The 15,979-nt window shown below is 37.1% G+C and overlaps 2 protein-coding genes across 2 annotated transcripts; both read right to left on the bottom strand.

Moving 5' to 3' along the window:
- Window positions 1–6,259: 6,259 nt before the first annotated feature.
- LOC139897284 (receptor-like protein kinase FERONIA) lies at window positions 6,260–7,261 on the bottom strand. The gene is made up of 2 exons (XM_071879983.1): window positions 6,832–7,261; window positions 6,260–6,612 (listed from the first exon to the last, which is right to left on the bottom strand). The coding sequence occupies exons 1-2, from the start codon at window positions 7,259–7,261 to the stop codon at window positions 6,260–6,262; spliced, it is 783 nt and encodes a 260-aa protein (XP_071736084.1).
- Window positions 7,262–7,453: 192 nt separating this feature from the next.
- Window positions 7,454–9,885, bottom strand: LOC139897275 (probable serine/threonine-protein kinase At1g01540). Its single transcript, XM_071879974.1, has 3 exons — window positions 9,786–9,885; window positions 7,772–8,019; window positions 7,454–7,678 (listed from the first exon to the last, which is right to left on the bottom strand). The coding sequence occupies exons 1-3, from the start codon at window positions 9,883–9,885 to the stop codon at window positions 7,454–7,456; spliced, it is 573 nt and encodes a 190-aa protein (XP_071736075.1).
- Between the last annotated feature and the right edge of the window lie 6,094 nt (window positions 9,886–15,979).

Raw genomic sequence — 15,979 nt, 5'->3', positions numbered from 1 at the left:
ATCAGAGTATGATGATTAACTAACATCATCATCCATCTATCATATTTTATAAATAAAACCTTGACGCCATGATAACATTCAGATTTGTTTATTTATGAATTTAATACTACGCACAGAAATAATGTTGAGAACAAAAGAAGCCTGGTTTATTTATGTTTTGTATTACGTTGAATGTACATGTGTAAAGCCAGCATGTTTCAAGTAGGTTGAAATAATAAATCTAGTTTGTTGGGGAATCAGGAAACAAAGTTCCGAGGAAAAACTTCAGGTGGTATAAGCTTAAGCGAGTGAAAGTCATAACAGGTTTGATCTAGGATGACAACGACCGATAAAAGCCCTGATAAGCAGCAGAAAAGAATTTCTGTTACTACGACGCCTATAAAGAAGGCGCCTCTGAATACGATGCCTACTGAATACGATGCCTACTGGTGATCGTGAAACTAGCCCGGATACCAAAGAAGAAAAATAAGATAGTATAAGAAGTCAATGATAAGTGAGCAAATATTTAAATATACCGAATTTATGTACTAATCTGAAGTATATATATTTACACATCATCTTCAGTTACTGTTATGAAGCCATTGGAGGTTAGTTGCATGCATCAGTTGGCTGACTGAACTAGCTCAACTGGTTTAGATATAGAAAAGATTACGGACAATGTTAGGAAGAGAGGATCGCCTGGACGTTGGGAGATATAAATTTGAGAGAAAATAACTCTATTACTCATAAGAATAGATTACAGAGTATTACAAAACTCTTACAAAGAAACTCTCAAACTCACACACACTATCTAGGTTGTGATTACACTTCTCTGAGTGATTTTGGGATGATTTACAATTGAGGTTTCAACCTCTATATATACTAAAACTTTGGTGGCGGTGGAATGGTGTGAACGAGGAAAGTGTCGTGTGAACGGAGAAGGTTGGCGGCCGTCATCGTTATCAAATTTGCTACTTTCATATGACTTGTCAAGGTTGCCTACTTTGAATATCTAGAAACAAATCTTGATTATGACATCTAGAAGGTGAAGTTGGTGTATGGCTGAAAACCATCAATTCTCCCCCTCCAGCCGAATCCATGAACATTCCAGTTATGTCTCTGCATAACTCCAATTTCTCTCGAGTTACCACCTTTGTCAACATATCCGCAGGATTCTCCTTTGTATGGATCTTCACTAGTCTCTACAGTTGTCGATCAATTACCTCGCGTATCCAATGATAGCGAATATCAATATGTTTTGTACGGGAATGGTACATGGAGTTCTTGCTCAAATCTAGAGCACTCTGACTGTCACAATGTACCTTGTACTCCTTTTACTTGATTCCAAATTCTTGGAGATAACTCTACTTCAGTTGTGGATAATGCAACACACTTCTGTAGTCTTGACTGCCATGAAACAGCTCCCCCTGCAAAAGTGTAAATGAATCCTGAAGTAGATTTCCTACTATCAAGATCTCCAGCCATATCTGCATCCGTATAGCCTTCCAAGATTGGATCAGCTACCCCGTAACAAAGACATATCTTCGTTGTACCTTTAAAATATCTGAGAATCCATTTTACCGCATTCCAATGCTCTTTCCCGGGTTGGAGAGAAAACGACTCACTGTTTCCACTGCGTGAGCAATATCGGGCCTTGTACACACCATTGCATACATCAAACTTTCAACTACTGAAGAATATGGTACTGAAGACATTTCCCCGATCTCTTCCTTGGATGAGGGACAAGAACTCTTGCTTAACTTGAAATGGTTAGCTAATGGAATGCTAACAGGTTTGGCATTGCTCATATTGAATCGTTCAAGCACTCGTTCAATATACTTCTCCTGAGATAACCACAACCTTCTATTCTTCCTGTCTCGAGTTATATGCATTCCCAAAATCTGTTGAGCCTGTCCTAAGTCTTTCATGTCAAAACACTTCGAGAGTTCCTTCTTCAGATGGTTGATCTTCGTTGCGTCTTTCCCTACGATCAAAATATCGTCTACATATAGTAGAAGAGCAACGAAATCTCCTTCAGAAAACTTCTGAATGTAGACACACTCATCTGCTGTAGTTTTCTTGTACCCTTGACTCACCATGCACGAGTCAAACTTCTTGTACCACTGCCTAGGTGCCTGCTTTAAACTATATAAACTTTTCTTCAGCTTGCATACGAGGTTATCTCCTGAAATCTCAAAACCTTCCGGCTGCTCCATGTAAATTTCTTCATGTAAATCTCCATGAAGAAAAGCTGTCTTTACATCCATCTGTTCAAGCTCCAAGTTCATACTTGCGACCAATCCAAGTATGACTGTAATTGAAGTCATCTTGACTACTGGTGAAAATATCTCGTCAAAATCAATCCCTTTCTTCTGTTGGAATCCTTTGACTACAAGTCGTGCTTTTTATTTCACCACTTTTCCGCTGCCATCCTTTTTCAGCTTGAACACTCATTTATTTTTCAGTGCCTTCTTCCCACGTGGAAGTTCTAAAATCTCATAAGTTTGATTTTTCTGCAGAGAATCCATCTCATCCTGCATTGCGAGTAACCATTTTTCTTTGTCCTTATGAGATACTGCTTCGTGAAAACTCTCTGGTTCTCTATCTTCAGTAAGTAGAAGGTACTCGGATTCCGGATATCTCGATGGAATCCGTCCTCGTTCAGATCTACGAACTTCTGTAATATACTGAGGAGATCCACCATCATCTTCGCCTTGTGATGGTTCTGGAACATCTGGCAGATGGGGTTGTGGCTCCCCCTGCTCAGCACCGTCATTTTCCTCATTATCTTCTACTTCCGGTATTTCATCTTGCACTGTATGTTCATTTCTCATAAATGATTCCGTTGTTGCCTCTGGCACCTGAGCAGCAACATTTGACTTCTGAGATATTGAGGGCTTTTCAATATCTTCTATTGTCTGGTTTTCATGGAACACCACGTCCCTACTTCTAATCACCTTTTTCTCCTTTAGATCTCATAATTTGTATCCAAATTCTTCATCTCCATAGCCTATGAATATGCATGGAGTGGTCCTTGCATCTAGCTTCTGCCTGAGCTCCTTGGATACATGTGCGTACGCCAAACATCCAAATACTCTTAAGTGAGAGTATGATGGATCCTTTCCAGACCAAAGTTTCTCCGGAAATTCAAAATTCAGTGGTACTGATGGAGATCGGTTGATCAAGTAACATGCGGCTCTGACTGCTTCTCCCCAGAATGGCTTTGGCAGCATAGCCATACTGAGCATGCTCCGAACACGTTCCATGATTGTTCGGTTCATTATTTCTGATGTACCATTGTGTTGAGGGGTACGTGGAACTGTCTTCTCATGTCGGATGCCATATGATCTGCAATAGGCATCGAACTGCCAGGAAGAGTATTCACCGCCGTTGTCGGATCGAAGACACTTTAACTTCTTTCCTGTCTCATGATCTACCATGACATGGAACTGTTGGAAGTAATCGAAAACCTGGTCCTTCATCCGCAAGAAATATACCCACACCTTTCGAGAAGCATCATCGATAAACGTTAGAAAGTATCGGTTGCCGCCAATTGATTCAACCTTCAAGGGACCGCAAACATCAGAGTGTACCAGACTGAGTAACTCTGATCTTTTCGTTGAAGAGGAATTAAACGAGACTCTATGCTGCTTACCAAAAAAACAATGATTGCATGGATCTAGTGCAGCATCCTTGTCTACATTGATAAGCTCCTTCTTTATTAGGGTAGACAACCCTTTCTCACTCCTGTGACCGAGTCTCTGGTGCCATAAATTTTGTGAAGCCTCCTTTTCTGCAACATTAAGGCTGTCTGTGCAGATCTTCACATGAGTTTTGTATAGTGTGCCACAAATGTGTCCTCGAGCGACTATCATAGCGCCTCTTGACAATTTCCATGTGCCTTTACTAAAATGACTATCATAGCCCTGTTTGTCGAGAGCTACTCCAGAAAGTAAATTCAGCCGAAGATCTGGCACATGGCGGACATCCTTCAGAGTGATTGTGCTTCCAGAACTTGTCTTTATCTTGACATCACCAATTCCAACAATCTCAGCGAAACTGGAATTTCTCATCTTCACCGCTCCAAAGTCACCAGCTTTGTATTTTGTGAAGTATTCCTTATATGGAGTCACGTGGTAGGAAGCTGCAGTATCTACCACCCATTCCGTTTCTTCTCGTGAGACGTGAAGGCATGTCTCATCATGGGTTGAACAATAAGCTACCTCACCAGAGACAGTCACTAATGTTTCTCCACTCTTATTCTTCGGCTGTGAACTGCTCTGATGTTGTTCCTCTTTCAATTTGTAGCAGTTCTTCTTCATATGTCCCTCTAATCCACAATGATGACATTTATATAATGGTTTTCTATCATCAGCATACCTGCCCCTGCTCTTGCTTCTGCCTCTCCATTTATTTTTGCTACTCATTCGCTGTCTCTCCCGATTCTCTGTGACAAAGGCATGGGTCTGATCTGTGCCCATGTCCTTTCTCCTTGCCTCTTCACTGAATAGGGCATCCTTGACCATTGACATGGTAAGTTTGCCATTCGGGGCTGAGTTGTTGAGTGTTACTACCAGCGTTTCCCAACTATCAGGAAGAGAACTAAGTAGCAATAGCGCCTGAACTTCAGCGCCAAGCGGCATCTCTACAGACGATAACTGGTTGACCAAGCTCTGGAACTCACTGGTATGCTCGGCAACTGAAGTTCCACTTTTAAGCTTCATGTTGACTAAACGCCTCATCAACAGGGCTTTATTCCGAGCAGTCTTGGCCTGGTACATGTCCTTCAACTTTTTCCAGAGGACATATGCGTCTGTATCTTGTGCAACATGGTGGAAGACACTATGATCAATCCATTGACAGATCTGACTAATAGTTTTTCGGTTTGATTTCTTCCAATCTATCTCTTTGGAGGAATCAGGGTTTATACCCTTCAATTCAATAGGATCGCACAAATCTTTACAGCTGAGGAGATCTTCCATTCGAGGTTTTCACAGCGTGTAGTTTGTGGCTGTGAGCATAATCATAGCTCCGGAAGATGATGTTGACTCTTCTGTGGACATTATCACCTTACAAATGATTTTTCAACACTAACGGGGTTGAATTTTAGAAAACAAATATCACCATTACGTCCGGAACGTTTGAAAATGGTGGAATAGACACTTCGCGGCTCAAATTTCACTTACGGGGCAAAATTATAATTTGTTATAAACTTCAGGGACTAAAAATGAAATTCTGAAAATTTCAGGGACCAAATTGTAAAATTTCAGAATTGCTACAGTACCGCTACAGTACTGCTACAGGAACTTGCTACATTACTGATACATGAACTTGCTACAGTGCCGCCAGCTGCTACAGTGAATTGCTACAGGACTGCTACAGTGAATTGCTACAGGACTTTCTTCTCCGGCGAAAATTCCGGCACCGGTCGTCTTCTCCGGCGAGATTCCCGCGAGTTGACCAAACTTTGACCGTGTTTTCTGGGCTCGTTATAACTCCGTTTAAGTCACTGTTTTTTGCGTTGGACTCGGTTCGACGAGAGGAATCCAATGGTACACTCAAAATTGGATTTTGAGGAAACTTCAGAAGACCCAAAAACTCAACCAACGTCTCTAACAAGCTCTTGATACCACTTGTTAGGAAGAGAGGATCGCCTGGACGTTGGGAGATATAAATTTGAGAGAAAATAACTCTATTACTCACAAGAATAGATTACAGAGTATTACAAAACTAAAAAAAAAACTCTCAAACTCACACACACTATCTAGGTTGTGATTACACTTCTCTGAGTGATTTTGGGATGATTTACAATTGAGGTTTCAATCTCTATTTATACTAAAACTTTAGTGGCGGTGGAATGGTGTGAATGAGGAAGGTGTCGTGTGAGCGGAGAAGGTTGGCGCCCGTCATCGTTATCAAATTTGCTACTTCCATATGACTTGTTAAGGTTGCCTACTTTGAATATCTAGAAACAAATCTTGATTACGGCATCTAGAAGGTGAAGTTGGTGTATGGCTGGAAACCATCAGACACAATATCAAGGACATATCCTTTAGGAACTATTGTTGTATTATTATGTGTTTTATGGTTTGTTTTGGTGGTTCATTGTTAATACTCGAACATTTCATGCAGGAGAAGGAAGGTTAAAAAGAAAAGTCGAGGCTGCCTTCAGGGTGCAGGAGGCACATACATATTTGGTGATGTAGATGAGCTCTTGAAACGATTAAAATTAGGGCTGGAAAGGATCAGCTGCAATGATGAATCTAATTTTTGGAGTCTGCTAACTATTAGCTTGCCTTTCCTGTTTTTGCAGTTTCAACGCAGATTTTAGGTTATTGACAACTTGATTAATGGTAGGACGATTATCGGGGTTATTGTCCAAGCAATCCTTAATAACATATACACATACTCGTGAGCACCCTAGAGAGATATTCGTTGCAACATATTCAGGGGTGAAGTCTGGAAGTTGTCTTCTCCAAATGTATGGAAGTGCCAACATAACTAGTCTCTCCCAGGCTGGCCTCTCACATAAAACTTCCAACAACACCACACCAAAAGCGTATACTTCGGCTTTTCTACTTACTTTGTAGATGGGCTCGTAACATTCAGGAGCTATATTATATTCTTCTGTACCTGTCAATAATTTGTTTTTAGATACTTGTAAAATTTAAAGACATAATGATGGTGACGATATATACTTTCAATAGAAATAGAATTTGTAACTACAATATCTGAACTTGATTTCCCTGCAGCATGAGTTTTGGACAAACGAAAGTTTGAGATTTTTGGAACCAAATCACCATCCAATATGAATGATATAAGATTGGCTCCCATAATGAGGGTAACTTAGACCTTTAGCCACTCCTAGGCATATCTCTAGGCGTTGCTCAACACTTAATCGAGGTGTGACTTCACTATTACTGTGAAGACAATCATAAAGTGAACCATTTTTCATGAAGTCGTATATGAGAATCTTTTCAGATTCTTCTTCACAACATCCAATTAGAGAAATAATGTTAGGGTGATTGCAGGCAGATAATATTTCAATTTCCTTTTGGAACTCGTGTTGTCGTGGATTAAAACTTTCCTTCCATTGCTTCACCACAACTAGTCCATTGTACCTACTCCCGGAAATGTGGCCACAGAAGATTTTCCCAATTAGCCCTTCTAAAAGTGTTTGATCTGAAAATGCGTTGGTTGCCATTTTCATCTCTTCAAGTGTGAAACACTTGTAAGATGATGATGTCAACGAGCCTTGGATATTTATACCAGAGTACTGCATTTTAATTTGGGAAAGAGAAAAACAGATTATGAGAGATATTGATCACTTCTTCCTGTTCACAGGATGAAAATAAAAAAAAAAAAAAAAACTTTTTCACAAAAGATAAAAGAACATGATGTGACTAATTACCGTTGTGCCACTGTCTCTCCACTGATGCTCTTCGGAGTCTTCAATGGAGTTGTGTTTGATCTCTTAATAATCCTTTGGCGGTTTGAGATCATGAGGCTCCTGAAGCTCAAGTGCGGCCTCAAGTTCTTTAACAACATGATACATTAATGGTCTGTTTTCACGGTCCTTGTTCAAACACTTGAAGGAAATTCTTGAAAATATTTCCAAAGAATCCAGATCCAAAGGTTGCATGACATCTTGAAACACAATCTCGTGTAAACGTCCCGTTTTACAAATCTTTTTCCACGTCTGCACCAAAGTTAAGAACTTACCGTTTATATCTTTCTGAAAGCATAGCTTTCCACTCAATACTTCCATTAAAACAACACCGAATGATTATACGTCCGACTCTTTTGTTAGTATACCCATTTGCAAATACACCGGATTTAGGTACTTAATGGTACCTACAACCCCTGTGACAAAAGCAGTGTGTTGCTGATTGGCGGGTCCCACTTTAGACAGTCCCATGTCATCAACTTTCGCATTCCATTCATCATCCAATATGATGTTTACACTTTTTATATCTCGATGAAGGATTCTTTGATGTGTGTCGTTGTAATCGTGTAGGTAGCTGATGTGACGTGGGGATACTATACATAACTCTCAAAATTTATACAAGATGCAAATATTACAAATAAGCACGCACAACTATCGAGCACTTAAAACCCGGTTATTATAGCACTTAATGTAAGTATTCTTATCAAGTTCGTCCCGTGAGAGCGGTGTAAGTTGAATACTTGAAACTAATAGTTATCCTAGGGTTTTGTTTGATTGTGGGGTTTTGCGAGAGATTTTAACTAACAACTAAACTTTGCAATTAAAGAAACTAAAACTTAACTAGCAACAAGTAACAAGTGATTACAAAATGAGATTTAATCAATAAGACAAAGAGTGTTTACTTATCTAATCATCTCTATGCTTGGATGGCCCCTGTTTTGCCCAATTTGATATCACTTAAGTTGTTTGAACTAGTAAATATTCTTAATCAAATTATACTTTAGCAAATTCACATAAGCATGGTATCCTAAGATCAAGTAATGTAGGAGTTGATTATTGAGATTATGCTTGGGTTGAAATCACTTAAAACCCTTCAACTATCAAAGTCACCTAAGATAGTCAAACACCACTATGATGAACAAATGTCAATTGAAAACCAAACTAGACTAGAAAGAAAATCACTTGAAATCCCTATTCTAGTTGTCTAGATCACCTAAAGTGTTGAAGCACAAATTGATTCACTTCTCAAATCACTTAGAGAGCTACTCAACCTATGTAATCAAAGTAAAACCAATAACAAACATAGCAATGGACCTCATAGCTAACTCAATAACACTAGCTCATGCATTTTCATTCAAAACAACTTCATTCAATAGATTAAGGGCACATCTTATGCATTAGAGATTCATAGATAAGCAAACACAAGTGATTTAGCCAAACATAGCAAAGATTACACTAGCAATAATCATAAAAGCATCAATAAACATCATCTTGAGTGATTACAAGCAAAGATTCAAAGCTAGATGAAGATAAAGTGAAGATTACAACTAATTAGTGCAAAATAGATAAAGTAAAGTAGGGATTACAACCCAAAATGAATAAAAGAGAAATATCTAGAGCTAATGATGATGAAACTTGAGCTTGCTTTTCAATTCAACTTAAAACTATAATGGATGATGAAATTAGGGTTTTGTGTGTGAAATTCGGAGTAAAAACTGCAGCTCTCTTGAAAAATGACCTATCTCTTTCCTTTTATAGTGGTGAAAATTCGGGCTAAAACAGCGTCAGGAGCGACGCTTTTCCTTCAGGAGCGGTGCTTTTGGCTTAATACAGGAGCGACGCTTTTGACTTTGGTACGTCGCTTTTGGCTTGAAAGGAGCGATGCTTTTGGCTTGAAAGGAGCGACGCTTTTGGCTTGAAGAACGGCGCTTCTGCTCACTGATGAAAAATGGAGACAAATCATGCATAAGAGCGCCGCTTTTTCTTTTGGAGCGGCGCTTTTGGGCCTTCAAGAGCGGCGTTCCTCTACAGGAGCGGTGCTTTTTGAGCTGTTTTCTGCACTTGTCATTTTCTTTGCACTTTTTGAGCATTTCTTGGTCAATTTTACACCAAGTTAGGTATTTTGCCTTGAGTTGACACTTTGGCACAGGAAAACAACTTTTGGGGCCCAACGAACATCAAAACCGAATGAAATGAGGTCGATATTGTGTAGTAAAAGATATATAAATGGAGCAATATCAAACCCCCTACATTTGAACCTTGCTTGTCCTCAAGCAAGCAAAACAATAGAACAAGGCTTGGAGAAAATTAACGTTCAAAGATTAAAGCCAAAGTGCAATGATTAGGCAACAAGTGATACCTCCAAGAATGAGCACTTCATTGGCTAGAATGAACTCCAAAACCTTTACAATTGCCGAGGACCAAGCATTCTTCTTCTCTCCTTCTTCTACTAGTGACATGAGCACAAATCAACGCTTCAATTGTAGTAACCCGACAAAATCATCATTGACGGCGCCGTCTACTTAGGTCCCGTTACGTGGTCATAAGTCTTTAAAACAATTTGACCAAAATATGTCGCATTCATTTCAAATGTGAGGATGTTTCAAGGTTTACAAAAGTAGTTCAACGGCTAGTTACATTACAACGTTTTAATTACAAATGAAACCTATGCGACACAATTTAAGTAAAGCCAAAAGACGCTCCATGTATGCAAGTATACTCGACATCCAAACAAGTATCAAAAAAGAGTGCGGAAGCATGTATCACTTAGTATTCAAGGACCTGAGAAAAACATAGAAAATCTGTCAACGAAAAACGTTGGTGAAATCATAGGTTTAGTAAGTATATTGCATTGAACCACAATATTTAGTATAAATTGATTATCTGAATTGTTTACATTCCAAAAGATGTTATTTGTATCACGAGCACCCAATTATCAAAGCTTAACTGAATAGTACATCTGAATCCATAGTGTTAGAACTTACACTATACGCGATAAAATTATATTTCATTCGCTAACGGTAGCGAACCGTCCAAATGAGGGTTCGTCAAACCCGTATGGCCACACAACATAATTACTCGCTTACACCCTGCAAGTGTAACTAATGATAATTGAATTGAGGATTTTTGTTCTAACTCGTACGTGAAATGTTTGTTTTCGTACTTGTGTTCAGTTTGTAAAACAAAACGTTTATGTTTTCTCATCCCAAGTATAAGTATAAAAGAGTAAAAGTGGGACTATGATCTCACCTTGAGTGCACGTATGTAAAAGTACTTCACAAAGTAAACGTGTGCAAGAAAGAATGCTAGTCTCGACCTAAACAATAGGTTGTATCAATATCGGTAAAGCATGAAGTCGGTCAAAGTTGTTCAATTAGTCATATGGCTCGCTACGACTCGATTATATAGCATGTTAGTCAGGTTGTCTGGTTTCATGCAAGATACAAGTATAAAAGCACGTTAGAATGATTGCATAAGTATTTGGTTAAGTTTGACTAAAAGTCAAACTTGGTCAAAGTCAAAGTCAAAGTCAAAGTCAACGGGTTCGGGTCGGGTATTCGACAATTTTTCTATGAAAGATAAGCATATATAAGTATGTTGGCCAAGTTTCATGTTAATCGGACATGTATAGCATAGCGGAAATTAAACGAAAAAAAAAGAGAAATTTTTGGACAGCTCACTTCTGATGCGCCGCATCCCTTAGTGATGCGCCACATCAATCCAATGATGCGTCGCATCCAATAGTGATGCGCTGCATCACTACCTGAATCCAGTGGAAATGCTAAAAATTTGACAAGTCTCGAACCAAACTTCATTTAAGCATAACTAATGAACCGTAAACACTTAAAACGCATACCATACATCGTTGGAAAGGTAATTATACATCGTTGGAAAGGTAATTTAACGAGGAATACAACTAAACACATTTCATCAATCAAATTCAACATTTACAATAACCGAATTCACGTCGAATGTGAAATGTCCCGTTCATATTGATTATAAACGTTCCATATTAATTGATTTCGTTGTCAGGTTTTGACCTATATATGAGACGTTTTTCAAAAACTGCATTCGTTTTTAAAACAAACCATAACCTTTATTTTATTGACAAAGTTAAAAGGACACCACCTAGATTATCCAGAAATGATAATCTAAAAATATTACACTTACACACTACCAATACATATTGGTTTAAAATATTAATATGTTACAACAAAGTAAATCTCGAATGCAGTTTTAAACAATATTATACAAGCATGCTGACACCAAGTCTTGTCCATATTTTAGCATGCAACAGCGGAAGCTTTTAATAATCACCTGAGAATAAACATGTTTTAAACGTCAAAAAAAATGTTGGTGAGTTATAGGTTTAACCTATATATTTATCAAATCATAATAATAGACCACATGATTTCATATTTCAATATACATCCCATACATAGAGATAAAAATCATTCATATGGTGAACACCTGGTAACCGACCTTAAAAAGATGCATATAGAATATACCCTATCATTCCGGGACTCCCTTCGGATATAATAAATTCGAAGTACTAAAGCATCCGGTACTTTGGATGGGGCTTGTTGGGCCCAATAGATCTATCTTTAGGATTCGCGTCAATTAGGGTGCCTGTTCCCTAATTATTAGATTACCAGACTAAAAAGGGGCATATTCGGTTTAATAATTTAACCATAGAATGTAGTTTCACGTACTTGTGTCTATTTTGTAAAACATTTATAAACCTGCATGTATTCTCATCCCAAAAATATTAGATTTAAAAAAATGGGACTATAACTCACTTTCACAGATTTTTACTTAGTCGAGGAGTAAGGCTTGGTCACTGGTCGATTCACGAACCTATAAAAAATATGTAAATATATATCAAAGTATGTTCAAAATATATTTACAATATTTTTTATATGTTTTAATAATTTGAGTTTATTAAGTCAGCTGTTCTCGTTAGTAACCTACAACTAGTTGTCCACGGTTAGATGTACATAAATAAATTGATATCAATTATCTTGAATCAATCCACGACCCAGTGTATACACATCTCAGGCTAGATCACAACTCAAAGTATATACATTTTTGGAATCAACCTCAACCCTGTATAGCTAACTCAAACATTACTGCATATAGAGTGTCTATGGTTGTTCCAAATAATATATATACATTGGTCGATATGATATGTCAAAACATTTGTATACGTGTCTATGGTATCCCAAGATTACATAATATATTAGAATACATGTATTATACAATATAAGTTAGCTAGGATATGGTTAATATAGATTTGTTACCAATTTTCACGTAGCTACAACAAGCAAAATTATCTAATCTTGTTTTACCAATAACTTCTTCGTTTTAAATCCGTTTTGAGTGATTCAAGTTGCTATGGTTTCATATTGAACTTAAGTTTATGAATCTAAATAGAAAAAGTATAAGTTTATAGTCAATAATACAGGTTACAATTCAATATTATAAGAGGTAGTCATTTCAGTCGAAAGAACGACGTCTTGATGACCATTTTGAAAAACATACTTCCACTTTGAGTTTAACCATGATTTTTGGATATAGTTTCATGTTCATAATAAAAATAATTTTCCCAGACGAACAACTTTTAAATCAAAGTTTATCATAGTTTTTAATTAACTAACCCAAAACAGCCCGCGGTGTTACTACGACGGCGTATATCCGGTTTTACAGTGTTTTTCGTGTTTTCAGATTTTAAATCATTAAGTTAGCATATCATATCGATATAGAATATGTGTCTAGTTGATTTTAAAAGTCAAGTTAGAAGGATTAACTTTTGTTTGCGAACAAGTTTAGAATTAACTAAACTATGTTCTAGTGATTACAAGTTTAAACCTTCGAATAAGATAGTTTTATATATATGATTCGAATGATGTTATGAACATTATTAATACCTCAAGTTTTGTGGATAAATCTACTGGAAATGAGAAAAATAGATCTAGCTTCAAAGGATCCTTGGATGGCTTGAGAGTTCTTGAAGCAAAATCATGACACGAAAACAAGTTCAAGTAAGATTTCCACTCGAATTAAGATTGTTATAGTTATAGAAATTGAATCAAAGTTTGAGTATGAGTATTACCTTGAATTAGAAAGATATCTTACTGTAAATAAGAAATATTTCTTGAGATTGGATGATCACTTGAAATGGATTTGCAAGATTAAAAGTAAGCTAGCAAACTTGGAAGTGTTGTTGGTGTGTTCTTGAGTAGTTGTTTTGTATGTTGATCTAGGTTACCTAGATTGAGCTAGATTATGAAGGAAATGATGAAGAACACTTAGAAAACTAAGAGATTAATTGATAAAGAGTAATTTTATGCATAAAAATGGAAATCAAAGTGTGTTTGTGGTAGGTGTAGTTAGGCGTGAAAATGGAGTCAATCTAGGCTCCATTACTTTGTTGTTTTGTTAGATATTTCATGCTAGTTGCCAAATAATGGTTCCCACATGTGTTAGGTGACTCATAAGGGCTGCTAAGAGATGATCATTGGAGTGTATATACCAATAGTAAATATATTTAGAAGCTGGGTATTGTACGAGTACGAATACGGGTGCATATGAGTAGAATTGTTGATGAAAATGAACGAGGATGTAATTGTAAGCATTTTTGTTAAGTAGAAGTACTTTGATAAGTGTCTTAAAGTCTTTCAAAGGTGTATGAATACATATTAAAACACTACATGTATATACATTTTAACTGAGTCGTTAAGTCATCGTTAGTCGTTACATGTAAGTGTTGTTTTGAAACATTTAAGTTAACGATCTTGTTAAATGTTGTTAACCCATTGTTTATTATGTCTAATGAGATGTTAAATTATTACATTATCATGATATTATGATGTATTAATATATATTAATATGATATATATATACAATTAAATGTCGTTACAACGATAATCGTTACATATATGTCATCATATAGTTTTTTTTACTAGTTTTAACGTTCGTAATCGTTACATATATGTCTATATGAAACCTATTTCAATTAATCAAGTCATAACAAGTTTGATTTCTTAACATATTGGAAACACTTAATCATGCAAATATCAATTTAATTTAATATATATATATATATATATATATATATATATATATATATATATATATATATATATATATATAAACATGGAAAAGTTCGGGTCACTACAGTACCTACACGTTAAATAAATTTCGTACCGAAATTTTAAGCAGTTGGAGGTGTTGACGTATCTTTTGGAAATATGTGCGGGTATTTCTTCTTCATCTGTTCTTCTCATTCCCAGGTGAACTAGGGTCCTCTACGAGCATTCCACCGAACCTTAACAATTGGTATCTTGTTTTGCTTAAGCCTTTTAACCTCACGATCCATTATTTCGACGGGTTCTTCGATGAATTGAAGTTTTTCGTTGATTTGGTTTTCGTCTAATGGAATAGTGAGATCTTCTTTAGCAAAACATTTCTTCAAATTCGAGACGTGGAAAGTGTTATGTACAGCAGCGAGTTGTTGAGGTAACTCAAGTCGGTAAGCTACTGGCCCTACACGATCAATAATCTTGAATGGTCCAATATACCTTGGATTTAATTTCCCTCGTTTACCAAATCGAACAATGCCTTTCCAAGGTGCAACTTTAAGCATGATCATCTCTCCAATTTCAAACTCTATATCTTTTCTTTTAATGTCAGCGTAGCTCTTTTGTCGACTTTGGGCAGTTTTCAACCGTTGTTGAATTTGGATGATCTTCTCGGAATTTTCTTGTATTATCTCCGGACCCGTAATCTGTCTATCTCCCACTTCACTCCAACAAATCAGAGACCTACACTTTCTACCATAAAGTGCTTCAAACGGCGCCATCTCAATGCTGGAATGGTAGCTGTTGTTGTAGAAAAATTCTGCTAACGGTAAGTGTCGATCCCAACTGTTTCCGAAATCAATAACACATGCTCGTAGCATGTCTTTAAGAATTTGTATCGTCCTTTCGCTCTGCCCATTAGTTTGTGGATGATAGACAGTACTCATGTCTAGACGAGTTCCTAATGCTTGCTGTAATGTTTGCCAGAATCTTGAAATAAATCTGCCATCCCTATCAGAGATAATAGAGATTGGTATTCAATGTCTGGAGACAACTTCCTTCAAATACAGTCGTGATAACTTCTCCATCTTGTCATCTTCTCTTATTGTCAGGAAGTGTGCTGATTTGGTGAGACGATCAACTATTACCCAAATAGTATCAAAACCACTTGCAGTCCTTTGCAATTTAGTGATGAAATCCATGGTAATGTTTTCCCATTTCCATTCCGGGATTTCAGGTTGTTGAAGTAGACCTGATGGTTTCTGATGCTCAGCTTTGACCTTAGAACACATCAAACATTCTCCTACGTATTTAGCAATATCGGCTTTCATACCCGGCCACCAAAAATGTTTCTTGAGATCCTTGTACATCTTCCCCGCTCTAGGATGTATTGAGTATCTGGTTTTATGAGCTTCTCTAAGTACCATTTCTCTCATATCTCCAAATTTTGGTACCCAAATTCTTTCAGCCCTAT

This window comes from Rutidosis leptorrhynchoides, chromosome 1 (genome assembly GCF_046630445.1).
Source record: "Rutidosis leptorrhynchoides isolate AG116_Rl617_1_P2 chromosome 1, CSIRO_AGI_Rlap_v1, whole genome shotgun sequence".
NCBI classification, from domain to species: domain Eukaryota; kingdom Viridiplantae; phylum Streptophyta; class Magnoliopsida; order Asterales; family Asteraceae; genus Rutidosis; species Rutidosis leptorrhynchoides.
This window is presented reverse-complemented; position numbering and strand designations above follow the sequence as displayed.